The sequence below is a fragment of the Halichoerus grypus genome, chromosome 7 (genome assembly GCF_964656455.1).
Source record: "Halichoerus grypus chromosome 7, mHalGry1.hap1.1, whole genome shotgun sequence".
Classification (NCBI taxonomy): Eukaryota; Metazoa; Chordata; class Mammalia; order Carnivora; family Phocidae; genus Halichoerus; species Halichoerus grypus.
In genome coordinates, this window is record NC_135718.1 from 140,662,461 (window position 1) to 140,685,213 (window position 22,753).

At 36.9% G+C, this 22,753-nt stretch overlaps 1 protein-coding gene across 1 annotated transcript in view; it reads right to left on the reverse strand.

Moving 5' to 3' along the window:
• The window catches only part of USH2A (usherin), a 687,474-nt gene that overhangs the window by 339,705 nt on the left and 325,016 nt on the right, over window positions 1–22,753 (reverse strand). The window contains exon 32 of the mRNA XM_078078672.1: window positions 857–1,016. Within this exon, the coding sequence (XP_077934798.1) occupies window positions 857–1,016 (160 nt within the window). The remainder of the gene's footprint in view (window positions 1–856; window positions 1,017–22,753) is intronic.

Here is a 22,753-nt window from a genome sequence, read left to right on the forward strand (position 1 = left end):
ACTGTCTACTTGATGGATCGGATATGGTAGGCACAAGGAAAAGTAGAGGATATTCCACATACACCTTACAATGTGTCAGTGAACATGAGCCGGACAAATCGTAAAACAGATAGAAACAGGTAAACTGAGAAATAGTTAGAGTAGTGGGAAATCTTTTGGCATAAGTAATGCGGGCTCAGCTTAGGGCAGCACTGAAAGCCAACAGGACATCTCAGACCTGGAACAATGGGGTATGGATCATAATGTTTCCCAGCTTGAACGAATATCCTAATTTACTCAGCCCAAACTCTTCTTTTCCAGATGGGAAAACTGAGACCAACAGAGATGAATGTAAACAAGTATTAATTGGTGGCAGGAGAGGTTTGTTAAATTTCAATTCAGTATGACAGTATACCTTGTACCTCAGAGATTAGGAAATGGGTTAGAATCATTTCATATCAAAAATAATCTGAACATGCCTATATGTGAAAGTTCCTTTCTGACTTCAACTGCAGGGGAACAAGAAGGTCTTAGTGTATACTCAAAAAGAAAATAAATATTTAGACTCTAATTCCAACTCATCACGGATAACACCTCCCCTACAGAAAGCCCGAGGCAGTCCTGTAAGTGGTCAGTTTCCCTTTATTGAAGTTTGCACAGAATTTGTGTACGTATGTAGCTAAGCCTGATTGCATGGAGACGAAATGGAAATTAAGTTGGCAAGTGATAATCAAAGGTTCCCAGAACCACTGAACTAATCACTTCTATGCATTTCATCACAATAAAATTAATTTTATGTCACAAGCCCTTCCCTTGATTGAGCTCACTGGGATTCTTGCATAAACCAATGTGGGACAGAGACAACATTTCTACTTACTGTACATATATAGTTCTAGAATCCAGGACGGTCAGAAGTGGGGAATCCACGTGCTCTGGTGGAAGCTGTGCCGTGTACAGTATGACCAGGGAACTGTTTGTACATCCCACATGTGTGCAGGCACTGAGTACAAACTGGTGGGGTGTAAATACTGCTAAATCTAGAGGGTGGAGGAAAAAAAGAATTTATATACCATTATATTTTTTATTCAGGTGATCCAATTCCTCCTCTACATTCCCACTTCTTAGAACTGTTAAAGTAAAGCTTAAAACAAGAATCAATAACCCTAAAAATCAATAGCAGTAAGATATAGGCTGTTTTATCCTTTAAATATACTACAGTTATTTTTAAATAGATAAGTGTCAGTCAAACTCTTGCTTTAACTTTTTCATTTTAACAATTTGACCATCCTCTTGAATGTCTACGACCAGATAAGTCATTTTCTGAGTTTAGAGTTACTTCAGCCACTCTGCTAAAAAATAAATGAGACATTTAAATGATTTTTAAAGCATATTTGAAGACAAGGGAAGTTGCTTTTGAAATGCAAATGAATAACTTGCAACAATGACTTTGTGCTTGTAATTCCTTTTGCCTAACTCCTTTGTCCTGTCCACCTGACCACCTATTATTTGACCTTCAAGTTGTCCAGCTCAATGCAAAAACCTGTTTCTTTCTTAAGATGTTCCTAACACATCCTGCCGTGACCCCTGGCACAAGGTGGAGCTCTTGTCCTCTCCATGGATTTGGCTCCCCCAGATTTACACACACCCTGTGCATAGCATTGTAACACTATCATAATGATTTGTTTACGTGACTATCTGATCCACTAAGCTGAACATTGTGAGGGAAGGATTCATTTTTCATTCTTAGTATCTAGCACAGTGCCTGGCACATTGTAGGTTCTGAATATATGTTTGAATAAATGAATAACGAACTAATGAATGAGATGATCAAGACACAGTTGAGCTGGGTATGAACAATGACTGAGAGAGTGGGATAGTGATCTCTCCCTCCCATGAACCTCCCTAGTACTTTCTTCCTGTTGGCCTTTCTAATGGATATCATTTTCCCTTGCATTAGAATAAACCAATCTGTAATTTACTAATTCAATTCCGAAATGCCCTGAGTACTTCAGTTATAAAGGTACTCAACCATTATTTTATTGATGAATCTAACCAAAGTGCAGTCAACTTTACCAAGATTTAAATATCATTCATAATTTTATACTACTAGAAGAAATTTCTATTTTCTGGAATATTTTTGAAATAAGTTAGTCTCAATTTAAGTGACACATATATTTAAATCTCATTAACCTTGAACCATTACAATTCTACATTTAAAAGACTAATGAGATACAACCTAATTTAGGGAAATAGATTTTGTATTACACTGATAGCAAAAGTAAACTAGAAAAGAACACTTTGATTTTCATGCAAAGTACAGTGAGTTGGTTAAACATGTAGATCATCCAAAAAAAAGGCAAAAATAATAATTTTACACTAAATATAGTTACTCTAGACCAAAAGAGTGGTCATCAAGAAGAGACTGATAATGCTTTGGATTCAAACTTGTTCTTGTTATAATTTTATCCTACTGCTATTCAGTGGTACCGGCTGAGGTGGCCACCCTCCAGCAATGTGGTCAGAAGACATGTTACAAGGACACTTTGAAGCTGGGGGTAAAGGGGTACGGCACTGGTATGGCCCGGGACTGCTAGAGACATGACAGGAACAGCTTCACCATGTCTGCGCAAGTCAGACAGAACTGGCAGACCTTCATTTGGACCAATAAGTTCTATGAAAGTTATTAAGTTAAAAATCATGAGAACAGTGGTCTCATATGCTACAATGAGTGTAAACTCTATTTACTATTTCATGCAAAGAACAGCTCCTACTAGCAGGTCCAATTCTGGCCAAAAGTACAATGTATTAACATGCTAACACATTATCTGCCGTTCCCCTGTTCTCTTCACTTTCTCCTTCTGATTCGCAGGAACTTGGTGACGAGGCAGCTTCTCATCTCTACCATCTGTCTGAATTCCTTGCATTCCCGAGGCAGGGGAAGCTAGGGATTTTATCTCTGAGTCTGGTTTCAGGAACAAAATCAAGGAGGACATAGAACCCAGAGTAAAGCAGGAATCCCTAATGGGTAAGTCAGTGCAATTAGGAGAAAGCTGTAGTATTTGAACATCAGAGTACATCTAAGTTTTCTGAAAGAACATGCCCCTGCCGAAATTGTATTCCATGTGGTCGATTCCAAGTGACTTTGGCATATTTTGCATGAGCCTCTCTCTTGGCCGTTTCAGATTGTCTTGGTCAGCTGCAAATGAGACTGGATGCTACAATGTTCTTTGGCAAACAGACTCTGTGATGGGGCAGTTTTTCTTGCTTCCTTACATTCTAGCTTTTTGAGGTAGGGGTTTGGCTACCCAGTTTATAGGCGGTGAAGAAGTCATACCATTCAAATGTGGCCTGATGATTGCTTGTCTGTGTTTGCTGGGACAGACTTGCACATCTAAAAATCAGTTAATTCTTAGTTACCCTAGTTAATCCTTAGTACCATCCTCAGGCTGGTGAGGTCAGACTGCATCATCATGATATCATCACCTTACAGTATCTCCTTATTACAGAATGCCCCACTCCCTTTCCCAATATACTTCCGTACTTTGAAAGTGACCTTGATCACCTAACTCGTAAACTCACCAGGAATATCTGTCTCAAATGCCTAATAGCCTCCTGTAGCAATTAGTTCCAGGGTTACCATTGATATCTGGTTTTTACTGTGACAAAATCTCCTCCTCCACGGATTGGGAAACTGGCATTTTTATGCCAGTTGGAGAATGGGAGAGACCAGGATGAAGAAGTAAGTAGGTGTGGGAGGGTCATGTTACTTACGAGGCCCAGTAGGACTGATGAGCCAGGACTGAAATACCAAATCCTGTCAGGTCCTGCATTCATAGTTAGGGTTTATCCCCAGACCATCTAAGGTGTTATGGGTGAGGAAGATAGGAGACAGCATGGCTTTAACTAAAACGTCCAACAGGGTTTAAGGATGTTAGTGGTGTAGAATTGAAAAATGCTACAGAAAACATAGAACAGAGCAAGAAGAATCAGGAGTTCTGGGTAATTTTAAAAGGCAAGAGTCAGTGGAGTCTTTGGCAGGAAAGTGACATATTGAGCAAAGACTTGGAAGAGTGAGAGTAAATCTGGGATTCTGTGGAGAGGGCCATTCCAAGAAAGATGACAGAGCAAAGGCTTGGAAGGAGGAACACGCTGGGCATGTATAGAGCAAGGAGGCCAGTGTGGCTGGAGCTGAGCGAATAAGGCAGAAAGAAGTAAGAGATGACATCAGAGATTTAATGAGGGACTGGATCACATGAGCCTTGTAGGTTTTTGCACAGATTTGGGGTTTTAGTCTGAGATCCTATTAGGAAGACCCTAGAGGATTTTGAACAGAACTGTTGCATGATCAGATGGATTTCATGAATATCAACCCGGCTGCTGGGTGGAACATAGACTATAGTGAGCAAGAGCATAAGCATAAATCTCACTTACGAGGCTACTGTAGTAATCAAGTAAGTGGAGGCTTGTCATAAATGAGAAATGGTCAGATTCTGGATATGGTTTTTTTCCCCGGCTTTATTGAGGTATTAACATATAACATATATAAGATTAAGATGTACATTGTGATGATTTGATACCCATATACATTGTAAAATGATTACTACAATAAGGTTAGCTAACGTTTCTATACCCTTCATATAATTACCTTTGTGTGTGTGTGTGTGGTGATAACATTCAGGATTTACTCTCTTAATGACTTTCATGTATAAAGACAGCATTGTTAACTATGTTTACCATGCTATACCTTAGATCACCAGAACTTATTCATCTTAGAGCTGGAAGTGTGTTCTTTTTGACTGACACCTCCCTATTCCTGTCCCCAAGGAGTGGTCCTCTGGCCTCAATCCCTTGGCAACCACGATGCTGCTCTAGTTCTATGAGTTACGCTTTTTTATTACACATGTAAGTGAAAATATGTAGTATTTGTCTTTTTCTGTCTGACTTATTTCACCTAGCATAAAGCCCTCAAGGTCCATCCATATTGTCTCAAAGGGCAGGAATTCCTCTTTACACGGCCGAATATCATTCCTCCTTGTGTGTGTGTGTGTGTGTGTATGTGTGTGATGTGTATCTGTATCTATAAGCTTATTTTATGTTTAAATTCAACATATAAGTGAGATAATATGGTATTTGTCTTTCTCTATATGATTTATTTTACTTAGCATAATATCCTCAAGATCCATCCATGTTGTTGCAAGTGACAAGATTTCCTTATTTTATAATCTTCCATTGTGTATATACCACATTTTCTCTATCCTTCATCCATCAGTGAATACTTAAGTTGTTTCCAAATCTTGGCTATTATATATAATATTGCAATGAACATGAGGTTACATATATCTTTTTGAGTTAGTGTTTTCATTTTCTTTGGGTAAATACCCAGAAGTGCAATTGCTGGGTCATATTTTATTTCTAGTTTTAATTTTTTGAGGATCCTCCATGCTGTTTTCCATAGTGGCTGCATTCAATTTACATTCCTACCTACAGCATACAGGGGCTCCTTTTTCTCCACCTCTTACCAACACTTGTTATTTTTTGTCTTTTTGATGATAGCCATTCTAACAGATGTGAGGTGATATCTCATTGCAAATCCTTTTGATTTGCATTTTCCTGATGATTAGTCATGTTGAGCATATTTTCATGTACGTGTTAGCCATCTATATGTCTCTGTTCGAAAAATACCTACTCAGATCTTCTGTCCATTTTTTAAAAGGACTGGCTTTTTTTATCTGTCTGTTTTGTTATTGTATGATTTCCCTATACAATTTGGATATTAGCTCCTTATCAGACATATGATTTGCAAGTACCTTCTCCCATTCAGTAGGTTGCATTTTCAATTTGATTTTCTTTTTTTCTGTGCAGCTTTTTAGTTTGATGTAGTTTCACTTGTTGATTTTTGCTTTTGTTGCCTTTGCTTTTGGTGTCAGATCCAAAAAATCATCACCAAGACCTATATCTTGGAGCTTATTACCTATGATTTCTTCTAGGAGTTTTATGGTTTCAGGTCTTACATTCAAGTCTTGAGTGCACTGAGTTAAGTTTTGTGAATGGTGTGAGATGGTGGCCCAGCTTCATTCTTTTGCATGTGGCTATCCAGTTTTCCCAACACCATGCATTGAAGACACTGTCCTTTTCCATTGTATATTCTGGGCTCTTTGTTGTAAATTAGTTGACCATATATGCGTGGTTTATTTCTGGGCTCTCTATTCTGTTCCATTGATATTGTGTCTGTTTTCATGCCAATAACATACTGTTTTGAACACCATAGCTTTGCAATATATTTTGAAATCAAGTAGTATGATGGCTCCATATGGGGAGGCAGCCTAAGAGTCAGCCTAGTGCTGAACAGGCCAGCTCTGGGGTAGTGAAGTTAGGTGTTCACTTTACTCTCCTTCTCCCATGGGGAGAGTCTTGGTCTGTACTGAGCTGCTTGGGTTTGGGGTAGGGATAAATGGAGGTAATGTGAATTGATCTTTCTTACTCTCCTTAATGCATTTTTTCTTATTTCTGTGCTTTATCCAAGTGCTATAATCCCTTATTTGGAAACCTTGGCTCTTGTGAAGGTAATTTTATGTGTGAATAGTTGTTCAAATTAATGTTTCTGGGCAGGGGTCTGGGGTTGGGGGATTGGTGGAACGAACCAAGAAGTCCCTATGCTGCCATTTTGCTGAAATCACTCCAAAAGGATCTCTGGATATGTTTTAAAGGCAAAACTATAGGATTCCTCAGTGCACTGTAGGTAGTGCATGAGAGAGAGAGAGAGGAATCAAAGCTGACTCCAAGGTTTTTGGCCTAAGCAAAGGCAAGAATGAACCATTAATTTGGTTAAAAAAGATCACAGAAAAAAACAAGTTTTGAAGGGGAAGATAAAGAATTCATGTTTCAGACATGGCAAGTTTGAGATATTAATTAGATAAACATGGAGTTGTCAATTAGGCAATTTGAATATAAATTTGGAATTTCAAGAAAAAGTCTTGGACTGATACATAATTTGAGATGTCATCATCATATATATTATATTTAAAGTGGATGGAACACTAATAGAGCAAGTGTAGATAGAAAAGAGAAAAGGTAAAAGGATTCAAATCTTTTTCGTATCTTTTTCTTTTTCTGGGAGTAAAGCAGAAATCAACTAAAAAAAAAACAAAACAACAAACCAAACCAAAACAAAACAAAGAAAGAACAACCAGTAATGTATGAGAAAAACAAGAGGATTATAGTATCTGGAAGTCAAATAAATCAAATGTTTTAAAGGTGATAGTTCAAATAAGATGACTACAGAATGACCATTGTTTAACAATATGGCAGTCATTGGTATTTGTGCAATAAAGTTTCAATGAAGTTATGGGTGTCAAAGCCTGACTCAACTGAGTTTGTGAGAGAGTGAGAGAAGAATCAGAGATAGTGAATATAAACAACTTTTTCAAGAAATTTTGTTGTAAAGTAGAAAAATGAGACAATAGAGAGAAGGTAAGTAGCACCCAGGGATTTAAAAAAAGATAATTTAAATGAGATTAAAAATGTGTTGTATGTTGATGGAAATGACCCCACAGAGAGGGCAAAATTAGTAATGATGAAAGAGGAGAGAATTATTGGAGCTTTGCCTTAATTACATGAAAGAATGGAATCTAGTACGAATGAGGAGGATTTGGACTTAGAAGGAGCAAGGACAGATAATTTTTAGTTATAGGAGCGAAGGCAGACAACATGGGTATGAATGCTAGTTGGTGGATAGATGGTCATGGGAGTGTATGGGATTTATCTTATAACTGCTTCAATTTTCTCAGTGAAGAAAGAAGCAAGATCATTAGTGAAGAGTGATCTTCCGATTCCCCAGAATAATACACTGCTTTGGGCCCTCTATTTCTTTTAGAATGAAATCTAATAATGGTCAGTGAAATACAAGCTGACTTAACACCTGACTACTTCTTCTCATTCCTTCCATACACTAGACATATTTTTGTTCCTTTAACTCTACAACGTCACACCTCCAGGCCTTTGCAGGTACTATTCCTTCTAGCTGAAATCTATTTTCTCCTTCTATACTTGGCTGAATTTTTTTCATTCTTCAGGTTCATCCTCCTCTGGGTATTCTCTCTTGATAATCCAACAGTGTGGCTACCACCATCCTCAGATACTCTCTGTCATATTGCCTTGTTTAGTTACTTATTATAATTACCAAAACATGGCAGAAATTGCTGTTATTTATTTCTTGCCTTTATATCCCTCCCAGGGGGATGTAAACTCCTTGAGTGGAGACAGATATATATTTTTTTCTATCATGTACTCTACAATATCTCCAGGACTGATATGATGTCTACTTAGCATAGTTTTATTTGTTGAGTGAATGAATGGGCAAGACAGGTGGGAGACCTCTATGACCCTTAGCCAGACTGCGAACTTTTTCTCAGAAATAGAATAACATCTAAAAATCTCCAAGAATTTAATTAATTGTTAGGTCAATGATGGGTCTGTAATTGTGAGATGAAAGAGATTCACTATTGAAAAAAACATAAGAAAAAGGCAAACTTGTGTTTGCCTGAATGCCAAAGAGTAATTTTCAAACATGAATGCTCATAAGTAATAGGGATAGAGATACACCAAAATGTCAACAGCGTTTTTCTCAGAGTGAGGGCATAAAGAAAATTTAAATCTTACTTATTGTTTAGTTACATATATTTTTCAAATTCTATGATATGCCTGTATATACATGTATAGATGGAGAGAGGACAGCCATAATTTACCAATATCAATTCATTATTTAAGAAAATGTAGACCTAGCTGACACACGCCCTCTTATACCTCCTATGTCATACTTCTCCTTTCCTCAATGACTTCAGCATTGGCTCAGTTTTCTTTTCAATTATAATTCCTTTTTGGCAACTCCAACATCCTCAATAATGACTCATCTCTGGATCTGGCTTAACTTTAACTTCCTCAAATGTAATGTCCTTCACCTCTACTTCATTTATTCGACATTCAGCACAGTTATACCCACTACTTGATCATCTTTGGAACTATTTCCAAGATTCTTAATCTAAAATCTGCCCTCTCCGACCACAAACTGATAGCCTTTCACCTCTTCTTCTTGTCACATCAATGCAATCACTCCTTTGTCACCACACAGGGTCTATCTCTTAGCACCTTCTCATTTTCAAACTATTTGCAACATTTGCATTTTCCTTGATATGATCTTTGATCACTCCTTTCAGAGCCATGCTCTCCACTCCCTAGAGTTTTTCACCTCACCCACCTACTTCAATATATGCTCTCCCAATTCCTAGCTCTGGATAAATCTCACCATCTCATTTCTCTAATGCTTCCCATACCTCTGAGATGTGAATGAGAAATATTGCTGAACATATTGAAAGAGTCTACTAGAATTTTAGGTTTTCCAATTTCAAGGGGACCCTTGGCACTCCTCAGTAATAACTGTCCTGTTCCCTTATTTCTTTCTTCATTGTATTGATCTTTTCTTTTCCTCCTCCCATGTTTTGGCCGGTTCTCTAGATGAACTGAGTGGGGTCTAAGATTGGATCCTTTAGGTATAGCTCTGTCCTCTGAACCCCTACAATGTTTGATATCAGTGCCCCAGGGGCTGAGATCAATATGGCTGTCATAGTAATCTATTTTATTTCCTTCTGCCCTTTCCCTGCTCCCCCATTTTTCCCTCCTTTAAATTCTTATCTAAATTTCCCTCAATTAAATTATAAATCTAGAGTTTATCTATAAAATAGGTACTACCTATAAAACAGAATGTGGCTAGTTGTTTAGGGAGCAGAAAGAGCAAGAGAAACTTCCTGAACAGAGTCATTGAGGGGAACAGATACTACTCAGGGTTCAGATATAATGTTGGGAAAACCAAGAAGTGCATATTCCCTTGCCTCCACCAGCTTAGATTTCCCAGAATGATGGAATAATGATAGAAGACATGTACCAACTCTTGGGAGGAGGGGCCCTGACTCCTGTTTCCAAGATAGAGTCCCAGGGAGGTGACAGATCTCAGCTAAAGAAATGACCTTGGTGTATGTAGGCAGGCAGGACGAGGAAAACAGTGCAAGGATTTAAAGTTTCCCAAGTGTGATATGGAAGCAATGAAGGGATATCCTGTATCTGAGTGAGATATCTCAATAGTGATCCTTTTGCAAAGAGAAGGAAAGTGCACTCCAAATGCCACACTCCAAATGTAAGACTCTGGAAGCTTTCACACCATCAGAGGACAGGAGGCAGACCCCTGAGAATGACTGTGATTCTCTTACTACGAAATCTTATGGGAGGGAAGTCAGTTATCAAGTGTAGCTATAGAAGTAAAGATATAAACAGTTACATAGAAATAGAGATACAGGTAGATGTCTTATCGACAGATTTATAGATGCTCCACACTCACTGGTACCTCATTTATGCTTTTATGATGGCCAAGATTTTTCAAGCCTATGCAGAATTAAAAATTTTTCCAATCATTTTCCTTAAGGTAATTCACACACACACACAGTCACAAATTGGGTGGGCCACGTTTCTAGTCTGGGAAATCTGCTTTGTTCAGTGTGCCTTTGCTACAATAGGAATTGAGGATTTTCTTTTGATTCTGAGAATCTAAAAACCTATAAACTCAATAGTGCAAAGAAAGCCAGACTGATTAAATAGCTTTTGTGACTTCCAAGTCATTTTTATGCCTATACTGTCCACCCCGAAGTGGATTATTCTCAATGTATTTCCATAAGAAGATGAAGTGTCACTAGCATCCTTTGAATAATGAGGCATGAAAAAAAGAAGGGGATAGTATCTAACATGATACATGGGACAGGAAGCTGCACAGGTGGCCTGACTGGGAAATCCTTGGTGAAACAAGAGGAGATGTGAGCAAAAGGGGAAAAAAACTGTGGTAAGAAAAGGGGAGGCAGCATCAGGTGGGGGAAAAAAGAGTAATACTGTGTCTGAAAAGGAACAAACGGAATGAGGGTTTTTCTTAAAGAGTCAGTTTTAAAAAGTGAAAAAGAGGGTTACCCGGGAGGCAGGACTAAGGCATTCTTTGGGAATGAGCATAAACAAAGCCACCAATTTATAATGTAAAGCAAAGAGGACTATAATGATAACTCTCTCTTCCCTGCCTAACTGCAACTGATTTGATAATCCGTCTCTACAGAAGTGATTAGGCCCTTCAAGGGCAATGTAATGGATCAATGGATTCAAACAATTGCAGGTATGTACACAAATCTGAGTCGGGGCAATGGAGGGTGGGGGAACCCTGAAAACATATAAGGCCACTGTTTGTCAGAGCCCCTTAGCAACAACATCTTGTTTTCCATTTGCTTGATTGCATCATTTGCATAAGATCAAACACGGGGAGTTGTAGACAGGGAAAAACAGATCACTCTAATATGCATTAGAAATGGATCCACAGGCATCATCCTGAGACGTGTTACACGGAAATGCATCCCAGCACATGGAAACCTCACCGATTACTGTCAAGCAAAGTATAATTTACAATACCGGCCATGAATTATATGCTATTTTACAATTGATTTCATGCTGTTGTTCAGAGAATTTCATTGATCTCAATTTACAAAATGAACCAATAAGTAGGCAATGATTTTCTTTTAACTCCTGGTGTAAACTGAGAACTTTATACCTTATTGGTTTCTCCCATTAGAAAATTAAAACGCAGTTGTTGCTTCTTGAGTTCTAATGTATGTTATCTAGTTGCTTTTCTGACAACCTCCCAGTATCATTTTGTAAATGAAAAATACAGCTTCTTCCTGATTTTCTTTTCTCCTGTCTATGCATCCTTCCCACAAATCATCACCAGGATGTTTAAAAATGTTGGAACAGTCTAGGTAACTCCTGACCACATCTCCTTCTGTCATTTGGTATTCCAACTTGAGAACCACTGCTAGGTTATGGTTCAGTGAGAACACGTCTTAGGCGGCAGACCTGAGATGTGGTGTGTTTTCCACAGATGCCTGGAAAGCAATGAGCTATGCCACAATGCACGTGGAATGTCAGGTTGCATTCATCTCTGCCACTGTGTAGCCCTTGCTTCACGATTGCTTGCTCGGCCTTTTGATTCCAGAAAATCAGATTCTGACCTTATAATTAATAAAAACGGAGGCTTTCTTTAGCCTGAACATCATTGCTCTTTTGCTCTTCATAGAAGCCGAAACTTGCAACATGCTTTTCTTGGGCCAGGTGAGCAATGAACCACCACTAACAACCCATCCTGTGCTTTCAAATTAATTTTCAAGACTGGAATCACTTAGATACAACCGCACCCAAATGACATTACTCAACAAATTTTCTACTTGTGCTTCTAATATTTTCTACCTCATCAGAGAAATCCACAGCTCTCCCTTTCATCAAAACCTTGTCCAAATTTTGTATTAGACATGGAGCATCTCCTGACTCTCCTTAATGTGTGCACTATATGTACCCTATCTAGCTGCCTTCTTAACAAATCTCCCTCATGAGCATCCTCATATGAGTCTTAACTATTCATGGTGTTGTAAGTTCTTTGAGAACAAGGATGCATCTTCTTATAGGCATCCCCTATGACTTCTAATACTTGGGACCCTCCTGATGGTTGAATAGTAAAAACTTCATTGTGATAAGAAAACTGGTGGTAAGGAAAACCTGGTCCCTCCATCAAGATAGCAGCACGCGGTAGGGGAGCCCAGCCTGATGGGAGTTGTCAGTCACTAGTTTGGGGAAAAAAAAAAAAGGAACCATTACTGTCAGTTGTGATAATGAAGGAAGATGCTTCCTCATTTTCCTCTTTTCTTCTTTGGCTGGTTAGAACAAAAGACTTCCATGTAAACCTCCTTAGGCTGACAGCATTCTGATATAGCTGTCTTCCAGTCTGGCTTTCTGAGCATCTCTAATACCTGATTTGTAATGCAGGATAGTATATTGAGCCCAAGGTTGTTTTTCTTGGTTACTTTTATAATACAACCCTACAGCAGTGCTCTCTCCTCTGTGTGTGTGTGTGTGTGTGTGTGTGTCTGTCTCTCCCTCTCTTTCTCCCTTTACACACACACACACACATTAACTTCCCACCCACTCCTCTACCTTGTCTCTGGATAAGAAGAGATATAGAATTAGGGAGTCAGTTACAGGCTTCCAATTTTCATAAATGCTTTCCACTCACAAACCAAAGAGGAGAGAACTGAGATAAATTTCCAGGAATATTATCTAAAGAAATTTGAGTCATATAACTTAGCTAAATATTTCTTGCAAAACTGGGGGATTTCCTCCCAGACTTAGGTGGACATTTGTTATTCTCATGTTCTTTAATAATCTTAGGAATCAGTTAATATATTGCAAGACAATATTCTACTCATATGACATACTCTTAAACAACAGAGGTTAATGAGACATAATGAGAATAATAAAAGTGTCTAGCTATCTGTAGCATTAAAAGAATAAATTTATGAACCCACACTCCCCAAAAATATGATATTGAAGGTAAGACGTTGTTAATTCAGTAACAACAATGGCTGTAACACTGACTACATACTGTTTGGCAGGCCCTGTTAAATATGTTTTATAATCTCTCATTTATTTTAAGTCTCAAAATAACTGTGAAACAAGTACTGTTATTCCCAATATACAGAGAACAAAATTCCAGCTCAAAGAGATCAGCTGTGTAAGACCCTGTATGAGGATCAGAAGCCACCTGAGTTCACTCCGAATGCAGTGCAGGATTTAGGTTGGAGGTGCCCATAGCCAGACCATTATTTCACAAAGGGGACTCCACCCAGTTCACACCTTGCACTACCAGCTTAGTAAAGGTTTGCCTAAGAATGGTTTTCACTGAAGACCCATCATCAATTCTTAAATACTAATTTAATGCTTTTCTAACTTACCCCTGTACTGGACACTGTGTGTGATATAAGAGAAGTAATGGGTATGAGAGAAGTGATATTGTGATAAAAATGTTTACTTCTTGGATATTTGCTCTAATCATTACAGAGGCTTGGAGAGGATCACCTGTTTAATTCATCATAAAATGCCCTTGCAATTTAATTTGGAATGATATGCTGAGAAAATTGTTCCTGCATCTAAGAAGAGAATGTGTAAAATGAACACAATGGATTCTCAGAACTTAAATTATAATGTTAGGGTATAAATAAATATCCTATTAAAATTATGCTTTTACATCAACCTGTGAAAATGCAATGCATCATAAGCAACCACTGTGTTTATGGAAGCTAGAGAAGTCTTCAATGTCACAGCTAGAAGTATTTTGACCCATTATAAGACTTACTGAATTGTCTACCCTTGAGCCATTTCCATAAAATGATAGGCTTTTCTCTTTTAAAACAGTAATTTTCAAAGAAAGGTCTGTTGACATTCCTCCAGGAAAAACACTTGTATTATAAGTGTTGACACTATGATATGTGTCTAACTTTTTATTTCTGAAATAATATTTTACGGATGATCTTAAATAAAGTACTATGTCTGTGATGGTTAATTCTATGTATCAACCTGGCTGGGCTATGGTGTCCACTTGCTTGGACAAACACTAGTCTAGATGTTGCTGTGACCTCATCTTGAGTGTAAGCTAGATGTAGATTTCTCTGGGTATATCTGACAGAGTGTGTGGCCAGTCTACTTTGCATGAGAACTGGAAACCAGCATTCCTGGCACAAGGAGCAAGTTTGGCAGTCATGGAAGGAAGGAACAATTTGGGTGTACTCTTGTTTCAGATATATCTGTGAATTTCAGGAAACTCATGAGATGGCCTGCCAGAAGCCTGTTTGTGTTATAAGCTGGGTAAGATTTGGGAACATTTGCTTCTGATGCTCAGAGATGATGGTGTTTATCCAGAGCAAGACCATGGATATGAGTTACTGTGACACTTGGACAACTGGTGTCAGGCTTGATCCTAAGTGCATGTGAGAAAACCCACATGATTCCCCAGAAATGCATGAGGATTAGTTTGCAGAAGGCAGAGATCATCTACTAGCAGGTAAGAGTGATGAGCAAGTAAAATATGAGTATTAGAACTAATGAGACTTACTATATATTGAGATACATGAGATCTGGGAAAATATGACATAAATATATCTATATCCATCCATCCATCCATCTATCCATCCATCCATCATCCTTTAATCTATATCCACTTCAGGGTATAATCAATGGCTGCTCACTGCATCAAACCTTATACTTTGGGATTCTGTATGTTTCTCTTCTCTTTTTTTAAGATTTTATTTATTTATTTGAGAGAGCAAGAGAGTGTGGGGGCAGGAGGAGGAGCAGACAGAGAGGGACAAGCAGACTCCACCCTGAGCACAGAGCCGGATGCGGGGCTCCATCCCATGACCCTGAGATCATGACCTGAGCCAAAATCAAGAGTCTGATGCTTAACTGACTGAGCCACCCATTTGCCCCATGACTCTGTATGGTTTTTAGATGGACAATGTCTTTAAAGCATGGATTCAGGAGAGGAAAGTGAAAATTGGTATACTTTACAGGTGATGGACACAGGAAAACTGGATCTATTTTGTCTTTTTATATAACCCCAAACCAATGATTTCTCCATTTCCTCTCAAAGACTGTTCAAAACAAATAAAAACCAAACAAAAACTGAAAAAAAAACCCAAAAGAAACTAAAGTAAGATATGGTCATTGACCTTGAGGACAGAAAATAACAAAACTCCATTTGAGTAGTGAGATAGATGGATAGACAGATAGGTACATACATTAACCATATTTTACACAAGTTAGTAAATACAGTATAATGATACAGATGCAAGACAATATATTGGAATTCAGAACTGCCTGGCTCTACCTAACACAGCAGAAGTACACATGAATGTTACATTTAGATGTAAATCATTTAGAACAATGCCTAATAGAGAATAGTGTTATGTGTTTGTTAATTAAAAATAATGTTAGGGACACCTGCGTGGCTCAGTCAGTTGAGCGTTTGACTCTTGGTTTCAGCTCAGGTCATGATTTCAGGGTCCTGAGATTGAGCCCCACAGGCTACCCTTTCATCAGAGAGTCTGCTTCCCCACTCTCTTTCCCTGCCCCTCCTCCTGCTCATGCACTCTTTCTCTAAAATAAATGAATAAATCTTAAAAAAAAGTTAATAAACATGATTATGCCCTTATTTATATAATGATTTGCAGTCTCCTAATTTTTTAACGAAACTAGTTTTTTTAGATTTGGGGGTAACTATATGTAGGCACATGGTAAAAAATTAAGCTAGTAGAGTACAAAAGAGTACAAAATGAAAAGCAAACATTTTCCTCACATTTCCAACTCTTTAAAATTGCCAACACTAGGATAAGAGGCTCTCACACAACATGAAATGGTTATCATGGGTTTCGCCAATAAAATGGGGAGTAGCTGCATCTTAGTTTGATTAATAACCATATAATCAATTTCCTTTTTTTTTTTTTATATGGTTGCTAATGTGTAAAGCTAAGACCCATTACAAAAGCAGGCAGGCAAAAACCTTAAATACTACTGGATGACACTATAGAGAAAGGAAAAAAAAAAAGAGAAAGAAGAGAAGAAATCACCAAAGACCTGGGTTTGAGTATAGAGTCTTGATTAGTGTAAACATGACTGAGTCACTGAAGTTTCAGGCCCCGTTTCTTCATCTCATTAAAAGGAATTTATATCATGTGTAACATCTCTCCCTGTAATTGTTGTGAAGATAATATAAGATAAATAGCAGTAAAAACATTTTATAAAGAAGAGCTTATCACACAGGTAAGAGACAACAATTTTAAACCATTATCAAAAACAGCAGAGCCTGATTCTTTATATTTTGATGTTATTCCTATTTATTAATGCTCATAAATACTGGGAATGATATACTTTTAAAATGTTTATCATGAAATTCTGTAGAATCCAGGATATATTTTTTTAGTTAGGATATATATTTTTAGCTAAGTCCAAAACATATAATCAATTTCTTATGAAAGGAAGCATAGGGGCGCCTGGGTGGCTCAGTCGTTAAGCGTCTGCCTTCGGCTCAGGTCATGATCCCAGGGTCCTGGGATCGAGCCCCGCATCGGGCTCCCTGCTCCGCGGGAAGCCTTCTTCTCCCTCTCCCACTCCCCCTGCTTGTGTTCCCCCTCTCACTGTGTCTCTCTCTGTCAAATAAATAAATAAAATCTTTTAAAAAAAAAAAGAAAGGAAGCATATATATTTGATTTAATATATGCAAATATAGTTTTTTTGTCATTTCTTTATTTATTCACTCACAAGTATTTGCTGAGCACCTGCTATGTGCATCTACTATGTGATTTATATGTTAAGATACAGCAGATAACAAGATGCATACAAGATATTTTCTTTTGAACTACACATTGTTCTGGGGTATGTTTTTCAAATTTCAGAGATACTGTGTTTTTGTTGTTGTTGTTGTTTTTAAAGATTTTATTTATTTATTTGAGAGAGAGCATGAGGCGGGGAGGGTCAGCGGGAGAAGCAGACTCCCTGCTGAGCAGGGAGCCCGATGCGGGACTTGATCCCCGGCCTCCAGGATCATGACCTGAGCCGAAGGCAGTCGCCCAACCAACTGAGCCACCCAGGCGCTCGAGATCCTGTGTTTTATCTGGTAAAGATATTTATGAGGTACTAATGATTCTAAAACACTTTAATTTCTATAGCTTCAATAAGTCATAATATAAAATGATAAATGGTTTGAGAAGAATATTTGTGCAAAATTACAAATTATAGTGTATCTCCTATGATAGAAACTGAATTACTTATAAGAAGAACTAATTTATGAAGAAATAAAGTTTCACTGATTAACAACAAATTATAATGAGAATATTTGTACCAAAATACTTATAAACACAAAATTAAAAATAATTAACATTAATGTTTTACTATTAGCCCCCAAAATGCTCACATTTCCAGGCTCTTCACTTTTTATCATATTTCACAGTAAATCACATATACAAATAAGTCATGAAGGAATTGATAAAATACAAACTTAGGTATTTGTTTACTTATGTTACTATACCCATCAGATAGAGAGAAATTCATATATACCCCTTTAATTTGTCTTAGAGCAAACATCTCTCTGTCTCTTTATATTTGGTGAATAGCCTCACTGTCACTGAAATTATAAAAACTTCTATTAGACCTTTCACAGTAGTAATTTTACAAGATTTTTATTTCCTTAATTATACTCTGAAATACTCCTTAAATACTTTTATTAATGTTTGCTTAATGTAATTATTTATGAGCTAATTTTATTTAGGCACATCTTTTAAAGTAGTATATTTCTTTATAGTGATAGCGTTGACTATAGCTCTCATTAAAACAAAATAATTTCAAAAATGGAAGCCAAACTTTACAAAATGTTTTTTTCAGTGGAAGAATTCTATAGATGCTGAATTTTAGAAATGTCTACCCAAAAGTTTGCTGGAATTCAGGTTATACTAAAGGTATATAGCATTATAGAAAACATTTATTTGATTTATATTTTTAAAAACCAAGCTTAACTTGATAGCAGTGATTCAGCTGAGGGGGAAAAATCTTTTAAAATTATCTATATAGTCTTTTCAACACCCAGAGTTCCAACCTAATAGAATTTATGACCTGCATCCTCTTGATTTTTGCATAATGGAACTACAGAAGTGGCAGCAAGTGACTTTCTAATATCCCTACATGAAATAGATATTCAAATACTTGCATATTTGTTAGCATATCCCTAGGAGTTGCTGGACTTGTATACATTTCCACAACACAGTGGAAAAAAAAATACAGAGGGCAATGCAACAATATCATCTTTGCAAAATAGCCTTTAAAAGTTGGGATATAGAAGACAAACTTTCCTAAACTCTATTGGATTTTTTTTACTCAAAACTCTTTTTCTCCTGTTCGAGGTTCGAATGCAACTGGGAAATATAATAAACACAGGGATGGGATTTTTAGTCAAGCAAGCAGGATGCCCTTATCTAAGTCTTAAGTCATTCACTAACTCCTCTGAAGTTTTCCATCCAGAGTAAAACAAGAACTTTATTTTGAAAATATGTGCCAGTCTTTTGCTTGTGATTATACGGAATTTAATTACATAACTATTTGGTATGTTTAAAATAGCTGATCAACTTTTATTGTACTTTAATATAATCAATAGAGTCATATTTGTAGCTGTGGGATAGAGCCTCTCAGGGATTGTGTATCAGCTGTGTGGTTATGAGCTTTGCAATAGCCTGTGTGCAATACCAAGAAATAGGATGCAAATATTTACCCGATATATGTCAAGCATTGAGACACATGTCACTTCTCTGATACCAATCGACTTAGGTCTGGCTGTCAGTCTCAGATAAATTACTCTGTCTCTGAACATCCCTTTGAATACCAGTTTGACATTCTGGCAAATTCTCCACATAATAACACACAGTTTTCACATAAATGAAAAAATTCCTTCATCTCTTTATTCTGAAATGATCTTTATTGTTCTCCTACTATATGCATATACCCTTCCATTTCTTCAGGATAGAAGATGAAAGATACAGTTCCTGCCCCCACGGGACTCAATCTAGTGAGGAAGACTACTCAGTCAACCAGAAATTCTAGTAAAGTATGCTAAATGATATGAGAGGTGGTGGGAACATGGAGGGGAAAATTGTAAACTACATAGGTCTACATACTTGGGGACAGTCCTAAATCAAACACTACTGTATTGTCCCAGCCTCAGAATAATCAGGAAAGATGCATGAATGGATGGATGAATGCATAAGTGAATGAATGAAAGAACCACAAATGAGCATTCTTGAGAATATTTTGTTCTAATATTCTTTGGGATTTATTCTCCAAAAGGAATGAACAAATGAATGAATGAATGAATGCACAAATAAATGTTTAATTTTTATTACTTTGGTGTACAGTTGTAAATCAGTGTAAAATAAACCTACTGTTGTGGGCTGAACTGTATCCCTCCAAAATTCATACATGGAACCCGTAACCCCTGGTATCTTAGAATGTGGCTATACGTGGCGACTGGGTCTTTAAAGAGAGGATTAAGTTAAAATGAAGCCCTGAGTGTGGGCCCTAACCCAATTTGACCAGTGTCCTTATAAGAAGAGGAAAGTTGGATGCACAAAGACACCAGGGATGTCCGTGAAGAGAGGAAAGACATGTGAGGACATGGCCAGAAGGCAGCCATCTGCAAGTCAAGGAGAGGGGCCTCAGGAGAAACCAAACCTGCTGACACCTTGATCTGGGACTTCTAGCCTCCAGGACTGTGAGAAAATAAATTCCTGTGATTTAAGCCACCCAGTCTGATATTTTGTCATGGAAGCTCTAGTGAACTACCATTGCTGTGAGTGGATTAAAAGGAGAGATTATTCTTTCATGTCCATAGTTAATTGAAACAAGGATGCTATGCGGTCATGCGGTGGTACAGTCATAAAAATTACAGTTTACATTGCAGAACTTTTCATTGCTGACTTTAAAGAAATAGCCCCTCTCCTATCAGTACTATACTCGCAGACCTGTATTTTCTGCATTTGTCTCTTCCATTTATGAGTGTACAATATGAAATAGTTCCCATTAAAAATCAGGCTTGCTTTAAACTTTAAAAACTTAAACCTCACATTTGAATGAGACATTTTAATTGACATGTTGTCTTTAAGAATACATTGATAATGTGATGAAGATATGAATGTTGTATTAATATTTTGACACCGCTGAATGTTATTAATAATCTAATGACATTTCCCCATCGTTCTTTTCTTTTAAACTCATCTAGTTGAGATTTGGGATTTGGGATTCAGAAAATTATCAGAGTAACAAAATTCTAATCCTAGCTGTGCCATTAACTAGCTTTATGATTCCAGGCAAGTCAATTCTGATTCTCTAGCTCCTTATCTACCAAATGGGAAATAAAGTTGTTTAATCTTTATACATCACTGGGTCATTTAAAGACTTATAGGAGCTGGTACATGTGAAAATATTTTGCAAATACAAAACTATCACCAAGCAAAAAAAATCAGGAAATATTTATCTGTTCTTGAGGGTAAGAAAAATCTACTTAAGTTTTTCTATCTAAGGAAGAATCTATGAAGGCAAGTATTTTTAGATTTGACTACAAGTTTTAGCAAAATGACTGCATTTAAAAGCCACCATAAATGGGCCACCTGGGTGGCACAGTCAGTCAAGCATCCAACTCTTGGTTTGGGCTCAGGTCATGATCTCAGGGTCATGAGATTGAGCCCCATGTTGGGCTCCACATTCAGCATGGAGTTTGCTTGAGATTCTCTCTCCCTCTCCCTCTGCTCCTCCTGCTCATGTTGTCTCTCTCCCTCTAAAATAAGTAAATAAAATACTAAAAAAAAACCCCACCCTCCTTGCTCCGCGGGAAGCCTGCTTCTCGCTCTCCCACTCCCCCTGCTCGTGTTCCCTCTCTCTTGTCAAATAAATAAAATCTTAAAAAAAAAAAACCACCATAACTGAAGTAAAAAAAAAAACAAACAAAAAACCTAAATTACAAAAATAGGAAATAAGAATTGTAATATAGCTTCCATGCAAATGTTAAGCAATTTTAATGTATATTAAAAATATTTAGAAAAAAGGAAGAAGAATATATCCCTTTAAATAATGCACAAAAACATTTGGAGAATTTTAAGGAATTAGAAATGCACACGCATAAAACTGCAGTACTGTTTATAACAGAAAAAAATGAGAAATAATCCAAATATTATAATGAGTTCCTTAAATATATTGTGAAATATTTAAAAATACTAGGCAGTCATTTAAAGCATGATTTAGAAAATAATTTAGTAATTTGGTAATGTGATCACTATATATTATAAAGTGGTGAAAGACTAAAACAGTCTGGGCCAAATTGTATGTGTGTATCTGTGCATCAACAAAAAAAGATCAGAGGATGGTGAATATACAAGTCAAAATGTGATTAGTGATCATCTCTGATGGGTGAAATTGTGGACGATTTTTATTTTTTCTAAATTTTCTTTTATACTTAGAATTTACTATTTTGTAATGATTTTATTTTTAAATTGTACTTAATTTTGAATGTATAACACATTAATATATAGGCACAGTACAAAATCTAAAAGATACAAAAGAGCTCACATGAAAATCAAGTCTCCCTCTACCCTTGTTCCCAAGTTATCCAGTTTCCTTCTAGGAGTTTAGCAATTACTACACATTCCTCCAGAGGAAATCAAAGTATATAACCAAATATGCAAATGTTAGTGGACTATAAAATATACTTTTCTACACCAGTACTTTATGATATACTTTGATGATGTTACCTTATTAGTAAAGATCTGCTCATTCTATTAAATGAGCATGTAATATACCCAGTGTGCCTATTGGTTATTAGCCATAACTTGTTTAACTAGTCTTTTATTGATGTTCATTAGGCTTTTGCATTTATATTTTATTTTATTACATTTTATTTTATTTTATTGGCACATATGTGTATATGATCAGAAAAATCAGTAACTTTGGGATAACGTCAAGCACAATAAAATGTAAAAGTCAGAAAGATGTTTGGAATACTACTTATTACTATTTTTTGGTTATTTTTATTAGTGCTATACCCCCACTAGATATGAAGCAGCTGACTGAAACAAAGATAAGAAAATTAATAATTCAATCTTCAGCAATTATTTTTGTGCTGGAAAAATAGTAGGTGATATTTTTAAATATATATTTTGAATAAATACAGATGAATGGAGATAAGGCACTTAAGCTACTTAGACTTTAGCTACAAAAATAATATCACGGGTGCAGTGCATCACTAATGGCTTTAGGAGGGCTCTGGAATGATATTTGG